The 24,708-nt window shown below is 42.9% G+C and overlaps 1 protein-coding gene across 4 annotated transcripts in view; it reads right to left on the bottom strand.

The window, feature by feature from the left end:
- Positions 1-5,294: 5,294 nt before the first annotated feature.
- The window catches only part of LOC110500279 (copine-8), a 116,015-nt gene continuing 96,601 nt past the window's right edge, over positions 5,295-24,708 (bottom strand). For 2 of the 4 annotated variants that reach the window (XM_036957687.1, XM_036957688.1), the window contains 8 exons: positions 21,372-21,386; positions 16,235-16,281; positions 15,176-15,357; positions 14,279-14,406; positions 12,510-12,612; positions 11,496-11,553; positions 11,275-11,348; positions 5,295-9,410 (listed from right to left, as the gene is read on the bottom strand). In XM_036957687.1, coding sequence (XP_036813582.1) covers positions 9,174-9,410; positions 11,275-11,348; positions 11,496-11,553; positions 12,510-12,612; positions 14,279-14,406; positions 15,176-15,357; positions 16,235-16,281; positions 21,372-21,386 — 844 coding nt within the window. In that variant the 3' untranslated portion in view covers positions 5,295-9,173. The remainder of the gene's footprint in view (positions 9,411-11,274; positions 11,349-11,495; positions 11,554-12,509; positions 12,613-14,278; positions 14,407-15,175; positions 15,358-16,234; positions 16,282-21,371; positions 21,387-24,708) is intronic. The other 2 variants (XM_036957689.1, XM_036957690.1) reach the window with 1 other exon arrangement.

Below are 24,708 nucleotides of genomic sequence, written 5' to 3'. Positions count from 1 at the left end.
CATGATGTCCCAGATGTGCTCAATTAGATTCAGGTCTGGGGAACGAACGGGCGGGCCAGTCCATAGCATCAATGCCTTCCTCTTGCAGGAACTGCTTACACACTCCAGCCACATGAGGTCTAGCATTGTCTTGCATTAGGAGGAATCCAGGGCCAACCGCACATGCATATGGTCTCACAAGGGGTCTGAGGATCTCATCTCGGTACCTAATGGCAGTCAGGCTACCCCCCAAAGAAATGCCACCCCACACCATGACTGACCAACCGCCAAACCGGTCATGCTGGAGGATGTTGCAGGCAGCAGAACGTTCTCCACGGCGTCTCCAGACTCGGTCACGTCTGCCACATGTGCTCAGTGTGAACCTGCTTTCATCTGTGAAGAGCACAGGGTGCCAGTGGCGAATTTGCCAATCTTGGTGTTCTCTGGCAAATGCCAAACGTCCTGCACGGTGTTGGGCTGTAAGCACAACCCCCACCTGTGGTCGTCGGGCCCTCATACAGTGCAGAATGAAATGCTGTCCACAAAAGGCTTAACTTTGGATGGATATTTGTACTCTGCTTCATTTAAGAAACTAAAGAAGGATACTACTTAATCTCCAGTGGTGTAAAGACTTACGTAAAAAATACTTTAATGTACTACTTAAGTCGTTTTTTGGGGTATCTGTATTTTACTACTTATATTTTTGTCAACTTTTACTTTTACTTCACTACATTCCTAAAGAAAACAATGTACTTTTTTTCATACATTTTCTCTGACACCAAAAAGTACTCGTTACAGTTTGACAGGAAAATGGTCCAATTCACACACATCAAGAGAACATCCCTGCTCATCCCTACTGCCTCTGATCTGGCGGGCTCACTGAACACAAATGCTTTGTTGGTTGACCTCTGTCTATTTCAAGCTAGACGTTCAATTTCTCTCCATTGGAAGTGTGTCAGTTCCCCCTCACTTGGTCATTGGTTATTTCTGTAATTGTTGATTGTCCTATTTGGAACTAATAAATATTTATGTAAACAAAAACAAAAAAAAAAAAAAATATATATATATATATATATATATATATATATATATATAAATATATATACAGTACAAGTCAAAAGTTTGGACACACCTACTCGTTCAAGGGTTTTTCTTTATTTTTACTCTTTTCTACATTGTAGAATAATAGTGAAGACATCAAAACTGACTCATTTCCACAAGTGTAATTTCACAATATTCACTCCAACCAATATTTTTTTGATGTGTCTTACAAAAGTGGATTGATAGTACATTTATTAAGTCTTTTTAAATGAACACCCAGGATCAGATGTTACTGGCGTATTTTCTATTAATTTCTTTTGGGATCATTTCTGCTGTAAATACAATGTTTAATAAGCCTAATTTATTGTACAACTTTATATTTCCCAATGGTGTCACGAATATTACTGAAGGTGGCTCTTCTTGTTCGGGTGGCGCTCGGCGGTCGTCGTCGCCGGTCTACTAGCTGCCACCGATCCTTTGTTACGTGTTCCTTTGGTTTTGTCTAATTGGTTTCACCTGTTCATTGTTTGGTTGTTAGGGTGGGGTTATTTAAGTTTGTTTAGCCCGCTTCTGTTTGTGTGGGCTTGTTCTTCTGTATTTGTGAGAGGTGTTACTTGGTTTTCTCACTGTCCTGGTATTTTTACCTAAGGGTACTATATTGTTTTGTATAGTTACGCCTGTTTGGGTATACTATTTTGTTCCTTTGATTTTGGACATTAAAGCGTGTTTTTTCCCCGCATCCTTTGCTCTCTGCGCCTGACTCCACACCCATTCACTCATTGAGCATTACAAATGGAGTCAAAACAGATTGATATACTGTCATCTAACTGACACCCAAACAAGATTTGTGGACAATTCGATTGTGCCATCTGTCATAGTTATAGCCTTGTGTGTGCGTAAACACGTGTGTTCAAGCACTCTTGCACCTATGCATGTATGTATGCCATAAATGTACCAGATAACAGCTCTATCATGATGAGACTAGCACGTTTCCTCATCATAAATCAATTAAAAAAAACATGAATCTCCAGTTCTATTGACTTTTGGAAAATCCTGGCTTTATGAGATCTGCTAGCCGAAGTCAAACCACTTCCTGCTTCTCCTCTCATTCAGTTAAGGTTTCCATTAATCTCTTCTCCGAGAGAGAGAGACACAAGACAGACTAGCAACTTTGATTAAAACAACTTATTTGTGCCTCATTGGCTATAATGGTCCCACCTGATCTCGCCTCCACCCACCTGCCTCCCATCTTTGAGGACATGTATTTCCATTGTTAGAGCGGTCACTTGACTGTCTTCTCAATATAATAGATCACCTTTGGTAGAGACAGTGACCTGTGAGAAAGGCTTGTAGCTTCTGTCTCATTAGTTGACTGCCACACTATGACACTGTGCCTCCCTGCCTGACACCCTCTAGTCCAGGTGTAGGCAACTTGATTCAGCCACGGGCTGCATTAGTCCTTATGAGGTGAAAAGACGGAGTGGAGCTGGTCGTTTTGGGTTTTATTTGGTTAGTGTTTTATTTCACTGCTAAAGGTATCTGAGCACAGACAATAACAGCATACAGAGCGACCCCAACCCTGACCTGAGTTAGCCTCTGACTTATGAGGAAGTAGAAAGCCCATCCCTGTGTGACATGGTGTGTGGTTTCTACCGCTACACTGGTAGGACAAACCTGACCTCTGACACCAGGAAGTACAAACAACCTTAATCACTGACAGGGGGTGTGGTTTGTTTTGCTACACCAGCAGCTCAACCCTGACTCTGTCCAGACATTGCTCACTCAGACCCAGCCCTTACACACACTGCAACCGAGGTGATAGTTGTTACTTGACAACTTGGATGTGTTTTATGCTGAGTAATTACTATGACTCTCCCACAGCCAACCTCCATTAAATTACTTCATCTACTCACTCCTGGCTGTTAATAAGTTTACACCAGAGTAGTTACTATCACATGAAGTGATTTATTGAATACGTAGGTATAGTACTCAACAAATTAGTTGAGTTAGTTGGGTTAAATCACAAACACTGTGAAAAGAAACTTCACATGAAAATGTTCAAGTACAATGTCGTCTTCATGACAGGGAATAGCAGCATCCTGTAAATAATGAACGCAGCTCGCAGGGTATCCTATAATGAGAATATATTTTCTAGCTGTTGACTTCATTAAACATACCGCTTTTCATCATAAGTTAATTAACATGCTGGAATCTGTTGAGTCCTCTAATTAACGAGAAGATACTCCATGCTGATGCTTTACTGTTCAACTACTCAAAAACAATATTACAGATACATGCTGTGTGTGACAATAACATACTCTCTGTTAGCGCTAATTGGCTAAAGCGCTGTGTTTGTGTGTGTGTCTCTCTGTGTGTGTGTGGCTGCATTTACACAGGCAGCCCTAATTCAGATTTTTTACCATTAATTGGTATTTTGACCAATCAGATCAGCTGGTCAAAAAAACAATTAGTGGAATGTCACGTTCTCACCTTAGTTATTTTGTTATGTCTTTGTTTTAGTTTGGTCAGGGTGTGAGTTGGGGTGGGTAGTCTATGTTCTTTTCTCTATGTTGTGTTTATGTGTTTGGCCTGGTATGGTTCTCAATCAGAGGCAGGTGTCGTTCGTTGTCTCCGATTGAGAATCATACTTAGGTAGCCTTTTCCCACCTGTGTTTTATGGGTGATTATTTTCTGTTTAGTGTTTTTCGTCACCTTACAGGACTGTTCGGTTTTTTCGTTTATTCACGTTGTTATTTTGTATTTCAGTGTTCCATTATTAAAATCATGAACACGTACCACGCTGCGCTTTGGTCCACACCTTCTTCCACCTACGAAAACCATTACATGGAAAAAATCTGAATTGGGCTGCCTGTGTAAACACTTTGGATTTGAGGTCAAAGGTGAATATTTAGAATGGGCGAAGATCTTCGGGTCAAAAATGTTGCACAATAAAACTACGGAAGCAATCAACAGTGATACATGTACCTATCTGTCCATCAACAGTTCACTCTACTCTGCACCTGCATGTTACTGGATGTGCGTACACTACTTCAAACGAGAACATTTAGGACGGACCAAAAACATGTTGGTGGAGACACCTGTCCATGTGAACAGATTGAACGATTATACTGAGTGGAAGTTTCAAGGTATAGAGCTAATTAGTAGTGAGTGGCATTGAAAACATAATTAAAAGGTTTTCAACAAGATGGTTCTTTAAGGTAACAATTTTGCTCCGACTTGTGAACGCATACGTGTCGCATTTAAGCATCTAGATCAGTGGTCACCAACCGGTCGAGCACGATCGACTGGTCGATCTCCAAGCCATTCCTAGTCGCTCACCAAACATTTCTGTAAAAAACAACGATAAAGCCTTGCGTTTCTATTTTTTAACATTCGTTCTGAGCTGTTGGTGCATTTGAATTAGTAGACCTTCAGCAGCCTGCAGATGAGCTTCCCTGAGACGATTTCTGTAGAAATTCTTCGGTTGTACAAACACACAGTTTCATCAGATGTCCGGGTTGCTGGTCTCAGCCGATGCCACAGGTGAAGAAGCCGGATGTGGAGTTCCTGGGCTGGCGTGGTTACACATGATCTGCGGTTGTGAGGCCAGCTGGACGTACTTCCAAATTCTCTAAAACGACGGCGGCTTATGGTAGAGAAATTCAAATTAAATTATCTGGCAACAGTTCTGGTGGACAATGCATGCTCCCTCAAAACGTGAGACATCTATGGCAATGTGCTGTGTGACAAAACTGCACATTTTAGAGTGGCCTTTTATTGTCCTCAGCACAATGATCACAATGATCATGCCGTTTAATCCGCTTCTTGATATGCCACACCTGTCAGGTGGATGGATTGTCCTGGCAAAGGAGAAATGCTGACTAACAGGGATGTAAACAAATTTGTGCACAACATTTTAGCTCATGAAACATGGGACCAACACTTAAGATGTTATGTTTATAATTTTATTCATGATTACTTGCCACCCAGACAGATGGTTTTCTTAGTTATTTATTAAATTGGATCTTTGTGTCCAAACTCTCTGTGATCCTTTGTCGCTGTTCAGGACCTCAGCCTCCCGAATCCTCTGCCAAGGGTAATAATTATTTGCCAGTCGGCCAACAAACCATATTCTCCTTCTGCAATTAGAACGTCACACCAACACACAAAACAGTCATTGGAAGCCAGACTGTTGGAAGCCAGGAGGAGAAGAGAAGGCTGGAGTGATCTATTGAGAAAGTAATGCATGCAAAGAAAAGCACTTCAGCAGAAAGTTAGTGTTTAGTAAGAATATTTATTTAAAAATCAGTAGTTTAATACAGAAATAGTCATCTATAATATGGATTACCAGACAATCAGAACTTCAGTCAGGCTTTCATCTGATTTACCACCGATTCCAAAAATACAATATATTTTTTCCCCCATAAATGAAGTTATGCAAAGAAAATATACACTAGAAAAGCAATATTGTACACTGACACAAAATAGAGAACAAGTCAATATCTGAAGGCATCGCACAAATTCCAAGAAATCAGTGAACGTTTTTAAGGCAATTTTGTACAGTTATTTTCATAGATTTTCTTTTTCCAAAACACCCAATTATAACAAAAAGAACTGGTGCATCTCATGTAAAACTGTACATGCAAACATAGTGCACGTTATAAGTAGATATGATGAGCATACAATATATTATTTGTATATCTTTAGTAAACAAAGATCACGTGTGTCAACTCACATGGTCTGTTAAACTCTGGCGGCAAGCGCGCACACACACACACACACACACACACACACACACACACACACACACACACACACACACGGCTTGGCAAGCAGATGGAAAGAGTTGTGGCACTAGCAAAGCAGTGAAAGAAAATAATGATCCTTTCCATAGTAGTGTGAACTGAGAAAGCACTAAGAAATGACAATGTCAGTAGTCCACGATGGTCTCAGCGGACCATGGTCTCAGCGGTATGTGTGTCTGTGTGTGAGCGGTGTTCGTGTGCGTGTGCCTGTGTATATGCACGCGCACACGTGTGTATCCACACTGTGTCAGTAGCCTGTGGGTGGTTAATGGGAGCCTATAACGATCTCTAGACTGTGACCCAAAGTCCTAATGATACCTCCTGCTCTGCTCTGCTACAAGCCCAGTGGGAGACTGCAGCACAGACTCAGACAAGCTGGGTTTCAAATAACACACTAGCTGTTCTCCACATAATGCATTTATTTTGACAAGAGCCACGTGGTGCACTATATGGATTTCGCTAGGGTTTCATATGATACACAGACTCAAGGCTAGGCTACAACTACAGATGCAGAGCGCCAATTATGGAAGGCTTTCAAATTTGTGAGAAAAACACGACAAAAGAAGACATCAGTGAAAGTTGTGAGAAAATAAAAATACAGTGTGTGTCTACTGTATGTCTTTTTTTAAACAAGGCAGAGGTTTCTTATCAAATATATGTTGTGTAAAATGTATGGGTTAAAATGACAGACTGTCATGTTGAATGTACCGAGTGAGGTTATTCTCTTTCTAGGCTAGCCAACATCTCTCTGTATAGGTTTGGCACTGTGTTGACTCAGGCATGTAGCACTAATGCCCGTACTCTTCTGACTACATCAGAGGGTTGACCTGTTTGTCTACTTCTGTCCAGGGTTGTTCCACCTCAAAACACACAAGAAAGAGGATATATATTGGCATTTTCACACTTCGTGTTCAAATCAATGACGTTTGTCAAAGATGATTTGGATATGAAGCACGAAAATGCTAATATAGATACTACTGACTTGCATTGGATTTGTGCGACAAATGCTAAAAAGTTAGAATTCAAAACAGTGGCCAGGTGAACAAAACCAAAGAATGGGATGCTGTCGTACTTTGTCCATAGACTGCCTACAGCGTACGGAAACCAATATGTAATTTTGTAATTTGGGTGAACTATTCCTTTAACATTGACATAGAATGATGAAATGACATGGAACGACCCTCCAATGACATAACCCACTGGGCTGTATCCCCCTCTCTCACTCCTCTCTCATCCCCCTCTCCTCCTGCCATGCCAAATATTATTGGCTTGGAGTCGATCCTATTTAAGCATTGAAACACAGTCTATTGCACTCTGTGAGGCAGCGTCCACAGAGCTGCAGTGAGGCAGGAGGAGGAATTACACAGAGAGAGAAACAGAGGTGTTGCTATGTGGTTGAAGTGTGGCAAAGGGCATCGGTCTATCAGTAAGGATATGGCAACAGACAGAGAGGTAACAGACCGACAGTGGCACACATGGCAACAACTGCGAAACACATAAATGTGGTGTTGCAATGTCTGTTAATTAGATAAGGAATATTGATTGATATGTAACCAATCAAGTTATCAATTACACACCACCTCCATACAAGCACTAGCTAATAGTTATATTATGATAATAATTATTAGTATTATTAATAATTAAAAGGCAGATGATATAAACTCTAAGCCCATTAAGACAGCAGATTGAAGAGGATACCCTGGCTGTAAGTAGTAAGAGAGGGTTGACAGTGTATAATGGTTATGGGCCAGGAGTTTTTCCTCGGTGAGGAAAAACTCCTAGCCCTCAGTGGGTATTTGTTAATTGGTATTATGGGATGAGAATTACAATATTTAGGAAGAACACGTTGTCATGACAACCACCAGACACCATCATCTAGGGCCAACACATTCAGGGCTTAACATTATAACAATTAAATAATATTACATATTTATTGGCACAACTCAAAACAATAAAATTACCTTAACAAGGCAACTTAAAACAATATACTTAAGAATATCAGCTTCCAAGGCAAACAAGCGGTTAAGAGCATTGGGTCAGTAACCGAAAGGTCGCTGGTTCGAATCTCTGAGCCGACTCGGTGAAAAATCTGTCGACGTGCCCTTGAGCAAGGCACTTAACCCTAATTGCTCCTGTAAGTCGCTCTGGATAAGAGCGTCTGATAAATGACTCAAATGTAAATGTAATAATAACAAAAAAGAACAAGAACCAAACAGAAGGAAAGCATTTGTGTTACTGTTTTTGACCACTGGGCTTCTGCTGTTGTCTCAAACTGGATCTGAGAGCAGGTGTTGTTATTTAAATGGATTGGAAGGGAATATGCTGTTGGTTGAGTCACTGTTGTTCTCGACACAGTGAGAAAACCCGTGGGCACTCGCAGCGTGGCTGGCATGGGCACCCTATCGCCAAGGCAGTTTAAAAAGGAGCAGAATGCGCTTCAACAACAGAGTTAAAAGTTAAAAACATGGAACCCCAAAGCCTGAGAGCAGTGACAGGCAGGGAAGTGTAGGACCACAATGCATGCTCTGACGATACACTCATGCAAACGGACACATAGTATAGTACAGTACAATACAGTGGCTACTTGGACCTGCACTGTTGCAACCTCAACCTGACTCCCGTGGCAAAGACAACACGCTGCGAGATAGAGAGAATATCGATTGATATTCCAAAGTTTCATACTGAAAGAAGTACGAATATTATATAAAAGTGTCCAATGATAAAAAATCATTATCATTAACATGTACTGTAAACATTGAGTGAGAGTTGGAAGAATAGAGAGACAGAGTAGAGAGAGAGAGATAGAAAGAGACCAGAGATAGAGTAGAGAGCGATAGAAAGAGACCAGAGATAGAGGGAGAGAGAAGGAAATACATTTCCAGTACAACAGTCAAGTGATTCCACATCCAGAGACAATAGAACCTTTTCGCCACTCTGCTCCTGAAAAGGCCAGTCCCCAGGAAATTCCTTCCTATCCTCCTTTCATTCTTCCTTCCACCATTCATCCTTTCCTTAACTCTGCTATTCCATGCCAGGTGAGCTGGGAAGACCAGACTCTGTCTATCTGTGTCCCAGAGAGTGTCTCCATTTGCCGATATACAGAAAGTCCAGACAGAGGAACGCTTGACAATGAAAGTAAACATGCCCTTATTGACTCCATCTGCCCGTTCCAAAGTAGAACCGCTCAGTAAAAACATTCTGCCAGTCAGTCAGTCTCCATTAGTGCAATGAGAGAGAGAGCGAGAAAGCCAAGAAGGCCTCTCCTATCACTGAGTGATGCAGAGAGGAGAGAGACAAAGAAATATTTGAAGAGGTGTTGTTTTAGACCATGGGGCATCTCCGCACCCTTCAGATCTGCGTCTGCAGGGGGTGTCCTGGGGGGGTATTTAATGGGTGTCCATCAGGGCTCTGGATAGGGTACCCTGGGGGTGTGTAGGGAGGGGGTGTGGGCAAGGGCTTGATGCCTCTGGTCCTCATGTAGGAGAGGAACTGGTCAGGGATCTCAGCCAGGACATCCTTGGCTAGACGGGCCATACTCAGGATGTGGTTCCCTGTCCGGTCGATGTAGTCTCTGAACGGGACAAACTGGATGACAAGAGAAAGACAAAAACAGGGCTGGAATTAGTGACAGTACAGTTAATATATAGGTTTGTTTAGCAACTAAATGCTGAATCCTAACTGGAAAACCGACAGAGAGAAGAAATGGAGCTGGAGAAATATACTCTAATATATACTAAAAATGTACAAAAATAAAAGTATAGGCAATATATAGTAGGTGTTAGGCCATTATGTATGAATTCTGCAAAATACTTCCAAAGACCTTTGAAAAATCTATGTTGAGACTTTTTGGACCCACAGTACAAGTAAAGCATTAATTTATTCATAACAGTTGGCAAATTCAGAGCAAGGTGAAAGAGGCCTAGCTAATCAGCTATCAAAAGCCTGTCGTTTCCCTCGTCTCTTGTTGCTATGTACAGTGCATTGCTAGCGAACGCTCAGTCGCTTTCATATCTGAACTAATGAGGCTGGGGGCAGAGACAGTTTTATCACAGACGTGTCTTTCATAGGGGTCCTGCCTGTCTGTGTGTAGAGGCAGCTAACTATCCAGACTGACAGATTGTGAGGGTGTGAGTGGGCTAGAAAGAGCAGAACGGACCTCTTTCTAGCCCACTCACACCCTGTGTGTGTGTGTGTGTGTGTGTAGACCTCCTAGCCAGGTCCACAGCAGAGCAGCCTTGATGTTCTCTCTGTGTTAACAAGGCTCACTAATGAGCAGGGGGAGCGTAATGATCTAGCCCGCTATCATATCATCCACACAGAGGGAGGGAGGTGAGGGAAGAGGGAAAGAGGAGGATGAGAAGGAGGAGGAAGAAGAGGAGGGAAGGAAGTAAAGAGGGAGGAAGAGAGGAGCCCCTTCTGTTGTCCAACAGAGCAGGGGAAGCCCTGATAGGAAACGGTGCCTAATAGGCTATTATCATATAATGGTGGCTAACCATTTGGAATAGCATGGAGGCTAGCCATTTGGCACAATAGCATAGCATGGAGGCTAGCCACATCAGGGCTCATGTAGCCTGGAGGCTAGCCACATCAGGGCTTATGTAGAATGGAGGCAAGCCACATCAGGGCTAATGTAGAATGGAGGCAAGCCACATCAGGGCTGGGGTAATGTCCTGTGGGCAGATTCTGTGTGTAGACAGGACTGAATGGGATGCGTCACAGGTTATTTGGATGTATCAGGATTTGGGCGAAGGCTGTGCTTAAACTTCTTCGCCTCGAGTGCTTCGTGCATGTGCCCACACGGATAGGAAGGGGGGGGGGCTTTGGCTGAGAATTTCCTTTTGCGAGGGTGGAGACTTCGATTATGCCGAAACTCTCAATTTCTAACACGTATGATCACAGAAGTTAATCAAGCAGCTGACCAAATTATGCAAGATTTGACCTCTTGGTTAACAGAGATTAGGAAAACCCTTTGCGGGGTTTCTGTCCATCTGGCCTGATGAAGGAGAGCAGAGCAGGTGGGAAGGATCTGAAGTCAGACCAGATGTCTGTCTGTCTAACGACACAGATGTTAACTCTAATGTACAAGCTACTACTATCTGTGTAAAGGTCTTTTTTGTGCTTTTTATGTACGATTCTGTTGATTCCCCCGTTCGGATTTCCTTCCCAATTTGTTTTCTAGTACTTCTAGTATCTAGATTCTACTACCATTGATCATCATTATGTGCATATAAACAGTATGTTGTAGCCTCTGTCCGTAGCCCTGACTGTTCTGTGCTATGCAATCAAGTGTATTTTTATAAAGCCCTTTGTACAATAGCAGTTGTCACAAACTGGATGCAGACAGTTTCTTTGTTTGTGAGGCGTATTCTAATGCTCCCAGAACCCTACCTATTTGACTCCATGCATCTGGCAGCCTAGCAGTGGAACAAACAGAAGGAACACGGTGTACCTGAACAATGTCCCTCTCCGCATATCTTCCTCTCGACGAGATCCTCACTTCATCCCCGTCCAACTCGATCATCGCTGAGGAGAAACATGATACTGTAGTCATCATCTGCTCAGTGGAGTGTGTGTGTGTGTGTGTGTGTGTGTGTGTGTGTGTGTGTGTGTGTGCGTGCGTGTGTGATACGCAGGTATGTGTATTTGTGCATCTGTGTGTGTGTTTCTTACCATCAAATTCTGCTGGTCCCACCCCTACGATGATAATCGACATGGGAAGACACGATGCCTGGATAGGACACGAGGAAACAAAGTTGAGTCCCATATTCTCCCCATTATGTCTGTGACATAACGTTGAGTTTGTCACACAGTATAAATATTCATAGGATTCTGTCAGACAGTCTGAGAAATGAGTTTTATGAGTGATGTTGACTGAGAACCTATACAGCCTACAGCCTATACAATAAAGTTGATTCACCCCAAGCTGTGTCTGTGTGTGTAAATATTCATGGCGTGTGTCTGTGAGATGTAGCATCTTCCTGAGGGCTGCGTGGGACAGGAACACCTCTCGGAAGTTGGGGATGAGAAAATAAATAAATAAAAGTCCCTCAACTCACACTCCCTAAACACTTGTGTGTGTGTGTGTATGTTTGTCTGTGTGTGTGTGTGTGTTTGTGCCATAACCCCGCCCCTGCTCTCTCCATCTTTATGAGTGATGAGTTAGTTTGATTGAGGTGTTACCCCAGGGTTGTAGAATGATGAGTTAGTTTGACTGAGGTGTTACCCCAGGGCTGTAGAATGATGAGTTAGTTTGACTGAGGTGTTACCCCAGGGCTGTAGAATGATGAGTTAGTTTGACTGAGGTGTTTCCCCAGGGCTGTAGAATGATGAGTTTTTCAGAATGTCTTGTTTACTTGTTTATCTAGGAACTGATCCCAAGTCAGCCTTTACCTCTCCCTATATATATATATATTTTTTACTGTGCCCACTTCATCTCCCCTGACTATGATAATACAGACAGTGATGTCCGTACTGGCCATCTAGAGACTAGGGCCGGGATCCAATTAGATCGTGGAAAATTCAGATCAGATTTGGAAAATTGTCCTTTTAAAGGTCCGATTGATTGAGGTCAGGTCCGATTGATTTAAAGGTCAGATTCCGATTGAGCCGACATATGCAGGGTTTACCGTGAATGTGGTCTTCGCCAAAGTGGGAACATTGCTTAGCAGTTGTTGTTGTTCTTACGTTGACGATGGACTCCTTGGTCTGGGCCATGTCTGAGATGACTCCATCTGTGATGATGAGAAGGACGAAGTACTGAGAGCCATCATTCACTGACGCAGCATACCTACAGACAGGAGAGATAAACACAGAGTACATAGGTGAGCCACACAAGTGTTTATATTATCCATAAAAACCTACATTATACAATTGTCTTTATTTCCTACAGATGTAACCTTTCAAACCCGGCATGAACTGGCTGGGTAGTGATATTATTTCCGGCACCTACTTTACACAACATGGGCCCTGGCCTCTGACTGCTTCCTGTGCTTCTCAAACACACGTAAGGTGTGAGGAGAGACAAAACATCAGATGCTTGCAGCGTCGGATACAGAGACGAAGACAGAGAAGTCAATTGAACAGTTATTAAACTGCGAGGAGCGTGAGGCAAGGCAGAGAAGGAACGGAGTGGTTATTATTAAAACGTGGGGGCGAGTGGCACACGGCGAAACGAGGAGATGAGACAGAGTAGATGAGAGGAAAGGAGGGAGGGGGTAAGGTAGTGTTCTAGGATGGCACTAATGATTGTGGATTCTGAAAGCCACACACAAATTTTGCACTGGGTTGTCACCCCTCAACTCAATATTTCTACCTTGGCTTCCGAGCAACAACAAATAGACACACACACACACACACACACACACACACACACACACACACACACACACACACACACACACACACACACACACACACACACACACACACACACACACACACACACACACACACACACACACACACACACACACACACCTGTTAATCTCAAGTCTTCTGACAGCACCTTTACTTCATTAAGCAAAACTCAAGGACTGTGTGTGTGTGTGTGCGTGTGCGCCCACACATGTATGTGTGTGGGAAGGACTGTGTAGTCATTGTTCACTGTTCACTCACACAAACAACATGTTTACAGGTTAACTAAAGAACAGAACGTGACAAAAGTTTTTTTTTTAAATACTGTTTTATGTAACAGCTCAGAAGCACCTTTTATGGGACTCAATTAACGTTAAAGTTCTACAGTGGAATGTTGTCACACTGATTATTTGTGAGATTATCTCTGTGAGCTGTGCTTGTGAGCTGAGTAGCATAGTCACACTTAAGAATTGAAGAATCTCGGTTAAGTGTCCGTTAGTCTGACCGTGTGGCCGAAACACTGTCACCAACTTATACTCAGCATAATACTCTGTGAGTTATGTGCCGAAACATCTACTTGCACTTATAAAAGTTGATCCATCTCAGTTAACTCTCTGTTAGTAGGCAGACTTCCTCTGTCGTCCTTTCTGCTCTCAGGGAAACGACTCAATCGCAACACACAGCCTGCGTCGCGAAAGGCTCATTGGAACGCAGAGGACAGAGAATCGATACACACGTTCAGGCCATTTTAGTTAGTATTGATCTACTCAGGACTCAGGAATCATGACATATGGCTCTATATAGACATATGGCTCTCTCATGCCTGGGAGATTTAGGTGTGCATTGGTAGGAATGTGATCTGAAATGTAATGAAGGAAGACCTGTAGATGTCGCCCTCTTTTTTTTATCACCCTGCTATGTGTATCCAGTCAGTTCAGGGAGTGAATCTAAAGACTCCACAATAGAAAATCGCGGGTAATATCATTTTCAAATCATAAATTGAATTTCAATTTGGTTCACAGATTCACTGAAATTAATCGAAAACTGAAGTGACCTTAAAGCTGTTTCAAGTACAGCTGTGTTCCTCATTGCCCCCTTACCTGGCCACATGGTTGATGACAGGAGAAAAGTTGGTTGGGCCGTAGAGGCAGACAGACTTCAGGCTCTGGTAATATGCCTCCATCACTCCATCTATACCTGCACAGTATGGGTTTTGGGGGTTGCCATTCTGGAAGACACAAAAAGAGAAGGAGGGTAGTTAAACATCTTTCATCAATCCCAGTTTTTCTAAAAATAAAAATGTATGATCTTTCTAATTAAATTCTGAAGCAGGGGAATGAAGTAGGAGAACTAGGAAAGAAGAGACAGAGAGGAGGATAAATACACAGCTTTCATCAATACAACTTTATAGGCCCAGTCAGAGATATGGGAAATCCCTGCTGAGCATGCTGGAGGCATGTTCCTGTCTGAGTGGTATCCTACTGTTTACAGTACTCTGTAGAGCTGAAGACGGAAGGAGAGCGAGGGGGAGGGAGGGCATGGGAGGGAGGGCTGTCTGTGATCAATGTTTTTCTTTACAGAGAGGACAGTTACTGTTCTCCTTGGCAGTCATAGAGCTCAGTGGTAGTATTTTTTTTTTTTTAGGACTTGGCATCCTAAGCCTCTACAATACAGCCACTAAGTAGACATTGGAACTTTGAGCCTCTGCCTGGAGTGCCAGATAGGTGGAGTTTGCTTAGGGTTTTGCCGCTCTTTCACTTGTCTAATTGCTTACGTTTCGATTGGTGCATCTGCAGCTTTTAACCAGATATAAACAAAACAAACCTGTAACCACGGCAAACGGATTAAGTACATGTGCTCCATGCAGGGAGAAAACCCAAAATTTAACCAACCGAGCCAGGACTGAACAACTCTGGTGTTGGGGTACCCATCCAGCCTCTCTGAAGCCAAGAGCAGGGATTATCTTATCAGGGTTTAGGGGGTTAGAGGTCACTCACCAGGGCGAACTCATGTGAGACTCGTCCGTCGGGGGGCAGCTTGGCTCCGAAGCCCAAAGCAGGGAACATCTTATCACTGTCGTAGTCCTGGATGATCTCCCCTACAGCCTTCAGGGCCATGGCGTAGGCATTCATCTGGTAAGGACTCATGTAGTGGAGGGAGGTGGGCTGGGCTGGGTTGCCTGGGAAACAGGTACAGTAATGGTAAATAATGGGACAGTAATAACAAGGTACAATAATGGAACAACAGAGCCAGATATAGAAAGGAACGGCTGTGTCTCAAATCTAACTCCATTCCCCATTTAGTGCACTGCTAGCCCATGCTGTTTATGGTAGAAAGTGGTGCATTATATGTGGAATACAGTGTTATCTGAATTTTGCCCATACTTTTGCCCAGAAAGGTAGTTGAGTGTTCAACCAAAAGGCTGATATTTTTAGACAGCATAATACACCATTTCACCTTAGACCGTGTTAGATCTCTTTCCCTGCCTTTCCCTCTATATAAGACTCTGGGTAGTGGGTACAGTACGAGTGACATGCATAACTACATGACCAACATGAGCAGGAGAATCATTTCACTTTATAGCACACTGGCTGTAGTGGTTATGAGCATAGTGACATGAACTTTAGATCTTTTAACGGCCCTATTGGACACACATCCATAACATCAGCTCCTACACATCATATATTGGACCTCGTCAAATAAAAACAAGGAAGCAATAACCCTACGCTCATGAGTTATCAGTGGGTCTAAGTTTGAATTGAACCATCTGCTGTTATCTAAGAGATATGGTAGTCCCAGTCAACCTCACTATAACGTCTAAGAGACGGGTCATTTCCTTCCAGCCTTGCTATAACAGGTACACATTAAAATATACAAGAGAGGCACATTCATTCCTGTTATCACCACTAAGCTATCATCTCTTTTACAGCATTAGGTTTTAGCCTGCCCTACAATAATGGAGTAGGGCTATTACAGATCACCCCATATGCATACATTTAAACAGCCCTGGTCGAGCATTACGAGAAGTGTTGAGTGTGTGTGTGTGAGTTGCTCACCGTTTGAAGCGGTGAAATCAATTGCCACTGTGAAATTAATCTGGGTCCTGGAAGGTAAAAGCAAGACGAGATTAATTATTAATTTACCACACGCTAGCATAGACACACACACACACACACACCATAAACCATTGGCTTAATGAACTTTAGTAAACACAATAATGTTCTGATTATCATAGCTCAAGCAAGCAGGCAAGTTGAAACCACTCCTTGCCCTTGGTGCCTGAAGAAACAAAATCTAATTTAAATAGAGAACTTTCTAATCCCAAAAAGTCAAGACAAAAAAACAGGTTCAACAGATGAGCGCACACAGTGCTGATGTGTGCTGTGTGTGCCGTGCGCTGTAGCTCACACATCCTCTTGTCCTCTCCACCACCTCCTGTATTTGAATAGATCAGGTACTGTAAGGAACCATTGGACTTGTCACCCTGTGACGCAATGTGGAGTGCACTGCACAGCCCGCAGACACATGTTAGTGCAGCAGACCTGAAGAAGCTTGTTTACTCATTGTGAGGGAGGGGGAGAACCAGACCAGGGGTTCTGTGCTCTCCTCTCCCCAGCTCTGAGCCACTCTGCCTGTGTTGGCTGTGGTTCAGGTCAGGCTAGGAGCCATGAGGCGGGTATGGATGGATAGGGCCCTGGTCGGGCTTTGCGCTACTCTCTAGTACACACAGACACACACAGCCTGGATCTACTGCTGGGAGAGGAAGGGGTGGGTGGGGAGTGATGCCTGAAGTACGGCACTGTCGCCTCATGTTAGGGCAGATAGAGTCTGGGAGGGGAGGAGGGGAGAGGGAGGATGAGAGGAGGGAGGAATAAGGAAGGAGCAGAGGGATGCTTGCATCATTCCCCCCGAGTTAAATCACAAATGTAGTGTTAAATCACTAATTTACGCTTCGTTTTGCATGCATGCTAAGAATGTGTTTGAGCCCATTTCTCATTATATATATTTTTTTCAACCCAATTTCGTGATATCCAATTGGCAGTTACAGTCTTGTCCCATCGTTGCAACTCTCGCAAGGACTCGGGAGAGGCGAATGTTGAGAGCCATGCGTCCTCTGAAACACGACCTCCACCATGCCGCACTGCTTCTCGACACATTGCTCGCTTAACCCGGAAGCCATTGAGCTCATTTCTTAAATAATATTTGTGTAGGAGTAAAAAGTTCCATCTGCTAGTGTAAGTCAATGTGCACATTATACTGGGCTATCCTGCATCAAACATATCATGTTTTAACTTCACTGAATTGTAATGTAACTCATGTTACATTAATTCAACTATTTTTTTCCCTCAGTACAATTCATTGCCAAGATGTACCACTCAATATTTAAGAGCATTGGTATGCTGCAGAAGTCAGTGGAGAGGAGACAGTTTAATATTCAGAGAAAGGAACAGGGAGTCAAGTATTCAATGAGAAGAGGAGGTGAGACAGTGGTGTATTGGAGTCATATCTGGTCCAGCTCTCTGTGCCAAGAGGGAGACAGACAGACTGGCCCACCAGCCTGAATTATGGATCTCTCCTCAAACACACACACACACCCACACACTGAGAGTTTCCACCTTGCTCAGAGTGTGAGGACAGCCAGAAACAGGGGAAGGAGATGGATAAAGAGAAGAAAAAAAAAGAGGAGTAGAGAAATGTATCCTAGTCTGAAATGAAATATTACTCAGTCATTTCCATATACCTCAGAGACTGTAAATCAGTGGAGATACAATCTAATTATTCCCATTACAATGCAGAGGACTCTTGCTAAAGGTCAGCTGAAGCTTCTGCACCAATCACCGATGAGTGTGCACAGTGAGGTAAGAGTGAAACATCACCCCATTGGCTCCAGGTGTTGCTCCTGGCGATGCATGTTCCAGGAAAACTAGCCAGCCCGTTCTGACCTTAAAGGGGCAATCAGCAGTTGCGACATCAATTTTTTCACTAATAAATTAATGATATGTACCCATTTGTTCTTAAAGAATATCACTTATAAATAACTCATGAGCTTAGTTCAACTGTTGTACCCTCATCAGTACCCAAAATATAAGCTTGTTTGTAAACCAATGTTGGTAAACAAAGTAAATGCAAACAAACACTGTATAGCCTCAAAACATTGTTAAAACAATAAAGCTGATATCATGGATGGTCATCCATATATATGTCTATGAATTTGAGACAGTTAACATTTCTCCAGCCCCATCCCTCAGCTTTTTACCAAAATAGGGCTTTGTTATTGCTTCTACTGCTTATCGCCGCTTTAACCCAGCTCAAACAGCTCAAACAGATACGGAGAGAGAGAATTTGACTTTTAATATGGTCAATTTTTTAGCTAAGCTTGCCTTGAAACGTTATCTAAAAGCAACATTAAAGTAACGGATAGAAATTCAGCTCTTCTCAAGTGACGGTAAAGCAGGAAATCCCTAAGGAAGTGACTATGAGGACTTCATAGCAAACCATTTCATGTCTGCCTGTGTTATTAGCTGGATCATTATCAGAGAGAGGAGAGGAGAAGCCGAGAGAGGAGAGGAGAGTGGAAGAGAGGAGATGGGGAGTGGGAGGAGGTAGGGGGCAGAAAGGGGAAGAGAGGGGGGGGGGGGATTTTCTCATGCTAAACAAACATCTAACATACTATGACTAACATACTGTCCCTTCCAGCCTTGTCTATGAGTAGTGATTCATAATAAGTAAATAGCACTACTGTTGGAGTGTTATTGTATTAGTGGCATCCATCTGCCCCTGCCAGCGGACATGGGAAACCCTGTAGGAGTAATTCGTACTGGTCCTGTGGCTAATTAAAATCTTCATCTGACCCCACTTGATTGTTTCATGCATAAATTAGGACTCCATCTCCCCAAGCGTAAGTGACGAGGCAGTCTATAGAGACACTACATGGGCTCACTTGAAAAAAACATGTCAATCCCAATGTCTTCCCTGGTTAAAGAAAGGTTAAAAAATAGAAAGAGTGGAGGAGTGTAAGCCATATTGAAGCTATCAGAGTGCAGGGGGATGAGGTGCGCACACACCCCGACTCATGCTTATGTCTCCTATATGATAGTATCACCCAGGGGCGATCAGTGCAGCACCTTTCTCTACAGCGCTGATGACCAATTCACAGAAAAATAAAAACATCTGGGGAAGAAAGAAACTTGTCTGGAGAGATGAGGAAAGATGAGCTAATGAAAACAATGGCAGTGTAAGTAGAGAAGATTAGGGTGAGCAGAGAAGCATCCTCCTTTTGTTCCTGGAGTGGAGAGATGGAGAGAGAGAGCGAGGGAGAAAGAGAGACAGAGAGAGAGGTGGGCTGGGTTAATGAGAAAGGAGGGGAGATATATGATGGGAAATGCCTATTGAACAGCTGGGACGCGGAGAGCGATCCATTCCTAGTGTTATTGTTAAAGCCCTGGGTGCTTCAACTGGACAAGGCTCTGACAATGTATGACAAACCATGGTACTGTGCAGTGGTGAGGGCACTGTGAAAGTTTAGAGAAGAAGGAAAGGAGGATAGAAGGAGGAGAAGAAGAAGACTGATTGTTTACATGCTGCCCACATAAGGTAACACCAGGACCCACTAAGGGTACATTGATGCGCGCTTAATACAACTTGAAAGCCGCACAAGCAGAACAGAAGGTTGGATTAATTCTGTTTCAAATGGACCGTGTTCATCCCTTTGAATACAATAACTGGTGTTGATACATTAACACTGAATGAGGGTCCCAATCCCACGCACACATGCACACACATAACAGCTGTGTACTGCCAGATAAGAGATAGGGGATTTACAACACACTACCCATCCATTCTCTATGCTAATTCCAATGCTAATAGTTGTGGTGCTTTCCCATTCACTTCTGAGCTAATGAAAATTAGCAGATTGGAGTGAGTCACTAACAATGGCTGCTCTCACTCAGAACCTGTCAGGATGAGGGCTTCAATACGCTCTTGGCTAATGAAGTGAATCTCCATACAGGTGTCAATCAAAATCTAAATGCTGTGGAGAGGAGAGACAACAAAGAATAGAAGAGAAGAAAATAAAAAGGGATTATATACTGAAAAAATATATAAATGCTACAATTTCAAAGATTTTACTTAGTTACAGTTCATATAAGGAAATCAGTCAGTTGAAATAAATTCATTAACAACCTAATCTATAGATTTCACATGACTGGGAATCCAGATATGCATCTGTTGGTGGCAAATGCCTTAAAAAAAGGTGAGGGCATGGGTCAGAAAACCAGTCAGTATCTGGTGTGCTGGTCTGCCTAATGCAGCACGACACATCTCCTTTGCATAGAGTTGAATGTTGTCCCACGCCTCTTCAATGGCTGTGCAAAGTTGCTGGATATTGGCGGGAACTGGAACACGCTGTCATTCACGGCGATCCAGAGCATCCCACACATGCTCAATGGGTGACATATCTGGTGAGTATTCAGGCCATGGAAGAACTGGGACATTTTCAGCTTCCAGAAATTTGAATTTTACCCCCTTTTTTCAATCTTGTCTCATCACTGCAACTGACTAACAGGCTCGGGAGAGGCGAAGGTGGAATCAAACGTTCTCTGAAACATGACCCACCTAGCCGCACTCCTTAACAACCCCCAGCTTAACCCGGAAGCCAGCCGCACCAATGTGTCGGAGGAAACACCGTTCAACTGGCGACCGGAGTCAGCCCGCAGACACCCAGATCGCCACAAGGAGTCACTAGAGCGATTATGTTCATTTTCCCGTAGCTTATGCCTGCCCATACCATAACTCCCCCGCCACCATGGGGCACTCTGTTCACAACGTTGACATCAGCAAACGATGAGTATCTTGGCAAAGGAGAAATGCCCACTAACAGGGATTTGGAACATTTCTGGGATCTTTATTTCAGCTCATGAAACATGGGACCAACACTTTACATGTTGCGTTTATATATTTTTGTTCAGTGTAGATTATACCTATTAAAGTAACATGCTATTTCTTATCAAACAAGCCAAACAGATGAAGAGACACGAGGGGGTATGAGAAGGGTGTGTGAGAAGAGCTCAGCATGAAGCAGTTATTATGAAACATGAGCACTATAGTCCATTATCATCCATTTAGGCTTCAAAACAGCAAAAACATCGCTTTCCACTTCATTTAGTCACACAAACGTCAGGGTACACCACTTACCCTCCTTGGCCCACTCTGTCAAAAACACATACAATGTTGGGAGTTAGGAAAGTGCTTTTTATTCTACAACATTCAGAAGGACCTAGTTTTGTGTATGCATTTTACATAAGCAGAGTAAAAAAGTAAACTCCTGTCTCCTACACACTTGTCTCCAGTTACACTGTTAACCTCCATCACACTCATACACATTAAACCCCATCAATATACACAGAGTGTACAAACATTAACAACACCTTCTTAATATTGAGTTGCCCCCCTCCCCCATAGACTACAAGATGCTGTAAGCGTTCCACAGGAACCTCCCACAGTTGTGTCAAGATGGCTGGATGTCCTTTGGGAGGTGGACCATTCTTGGTACACACGGGAAACCGTTGAGTGTGAAAACCCCAGCAGCGTTGCAGTTCTTAAAACAAACCGGTGCGCCTGGCACCTACTACCATACCCAGTTGAATGGCACTTCAATATTTTGTCTTGCTCATTCACCCTCTGAATGCCACACATACATAATCCATGTTTTAATTGTCTCAAGGTTTAATCATCCTTCTTTAACCTATTTCCTCCCCTTCATCTACAGTACACTGACTGAAGTGGATATAACAAGTGACATCAATAGGGGATCACACCTGGATTCACCTGGTCAGTCTACATCTTGGAAAGAGCACGTGTTCTTAACGTTTTGTTGCACTCAGTGTACAGCACATATTACATGCATCCACAGGATCAATTCAGAGATGGTCACACCTCCATATCACTGTGGACAACGGCCATTGTGTTACATACAGTCAGGTGCATAATTACTGGCACTCTTGATAAAGATGAGCAAAAAATAGTGTATAAAATAAATTCTATGCAAAAAAAATTATAGGGTTATTATTTTATAGTAATACAATTTCTCTGAGAAATAGATTTTGTGATAGCACCAATGCCGTTTATCAAACTCCAGGAGGTGCTTTGCAGTGGCGTGTTCAGAACATATATTAGCATAGAGCAGTAAATTCACTTGAAAGTGCCCTACAGAGTGCGAGTTATACTGTAACATTCGAGGAGGCACTTTTTTTTTTTTTTACGGGACCTCCTGTGTGTTTTTTTAATGGGTTTTATAGTAAAGACACGTACAGTTGAAGTCGGAAGTTTACATACACCTTAACCAAATACAATTAAACTCAATTTAATCCATTCAAAAATACCCTGTTTTAGGTCAGTTAGGATCACCATTTATTTGAAGAATGTGAAATGTCAGAATAATAGTAGAGAGAAGGATATACTTCAGCTTTTATTTCTTTCATCACATTCCCAGTGGGTCAGAAGTTTACATACACTCAATTAGTATTTGGTAGCATTGCCTTTAAATTGTTGAACAAGGGTGAAACGCTTTGGGTAGCCTTCCACAAGCTTCTCACAATAAGTTGGGTGAATTTTGGCCCATTCCTCATGACAGAGCTGGTGTAACAGTCAGGATTATAGTCCTTCTTGCTCGCACATGCTTTTTCAGTTCTGCCCACAAATGTTTTTTTTTCAGGTCTGCCCACGGCTTTGTGATGGCCACACCAATACCTTGACTTTGTTGTCCTTAAGCCATTTTGCCACAACTTTGGAAGTATGCTTGGCGTCATTGTCCATTTGGAAGACACATTCGCGACCAAGCTTCAACTTCCTGACTGATGTTTTGAGATGTTGCTTCAATTTATCCACACAATTTTCCATCCTCATGATGCTATCCATTTTGTGAAGTGCACCATTCCCTCACTCCCGCAACAAAGCACCCCCACGACATGATGCTGCCACCCACGTCCTTCACGGTTGGGATGGTGTTCTTCGGCTTGCAAAAGCCTCCCCCTTTTTTCCTCCAAACATAACGATGGTCAATATGGCCAAACAGTTCTATATTCGTTTCATCAGACCAGAGGACATTTCTCCAAAAAGTACGATCTTTGTTGCCATGCGCAGCTACAAACCGTAGTCTGGCTTTTTTATGGCGGTTTTGGAGAAGTGGCTTCTTCCTTGCTGAGTGGCCCTTCAGGTTATGTCGATATAGGACTCATTTTACTGTGGATATAGATACTTTTGTACCTGTTTCCTCCAGCATCTTCACAAGGTCCTTTGCTGTTGTTCTGGGATTGAGTTGAACTTTTCCCACCAAAAGCACGTTCATCTCTAGGAGACAGAACGCGCCTCCTTCCTGAGCGGTATGACAGCTGCATGGTCCCATGGTGTTTATACTTGCGTACTATTGTTTGTACAGATGAACGTGGTACCTTCAGGCGTTTGGAAATTGCTCCCAAGGATGAACCAGACTTGTGGAGGTCTACCCTTTTTTCCCCTGATTTTCCAAAGATGTCAAGCAAAGAGGCACTGAGTTTGAAGGTAGGCCTTGAAATACATCCACAGGTACACCTCCAATTGACTCAAGTGATGTCAATTAGCCTATCAGAAGCTTCTAAAACCATGACATACTTTTCTGGAATTTTCCAAGCTGTTTAAAGGCACAGTCAACTTAGTGTATGTAAACTTCTGACCCACTGAAATTGTGATACAGTGAATTCTAAGTGAAATAATCTGTCTGTAAACAATTGTTGGAAAAATGACTTGTGTCATGCACTAAGTAGATGTCCTAACCAACATGCAAAAAGTACAGTTGGTTAAGAATAAATTTGTGGAGTGGTTGAAAAACAAGTTAATGACTCCAACCTAAGTGTATGTAAACTTCTGACTTCAACTGCATTTTGTGTGGTAAGCTGTTAGTAGCCCATGTGCCTCACCCAAATAATTTGGTCTATTTTCACCTCTTAATTTCGCCTACGTTACTGTTCTGACATGGTGGTGCATGTGTAGCCTATAACCTGTTTTTGAGAAACATCATATAATATTGTAAGAGTTTTCATTGTCTGCTTATATGCCCCTTTTATTTATCCTACGGTTCTGACTTGGTGTACAGGGAAAATACTGTGAGAGCAGCCCATGTTCTGCATTCTGTCGCTGTACATTACAAAAGTACTGAACACAGTAATATTGACTATGTCCGCCGTAGCTCACTCATTAATATCGAAATTACAGAATGGCTCTTATCCGCACATGATTCCCTTATGCCATTGTGTCTACATCTCAATTGACAGTAGAAACCACATTTGTTTAAGCAAGTCAGTCATATCAGCTGTTTTTAAAAAAGGCAGTAAACGAGGCTGAAAGAACTGCCAGACAAGGCTCCGTTGATAGCCAGGTGTAGCGGAGCTAAGGATTCACCCCATTGTGCTGAAAAGAAAGCTCTGCTGTTGGGACATCTTTATGTAGGCCCTAACAGTTTGTGGGGACCGCGTGTCGTCATTATAGTGCAAGTAAT

Source organism: Oncorhynchus mykiss, chromosome 21 (assembly GCF_013265735.2).
Source record: "Oncorhynchus mykiss isolate Arlee chromosome 21, USDA_OmykA_1.1, whole genome shotgun sequence".
NCBI classification, from domain to species: Eukaryota; Metazoa; Chordata; class Actinopteri; order Salmoniformes; family Salmonidae; genus Oncorhynchus; species Oncorhynchus mykiss.
This window is presented reverse-complemented; position numbering and strand designations above follow the sequence as displayed.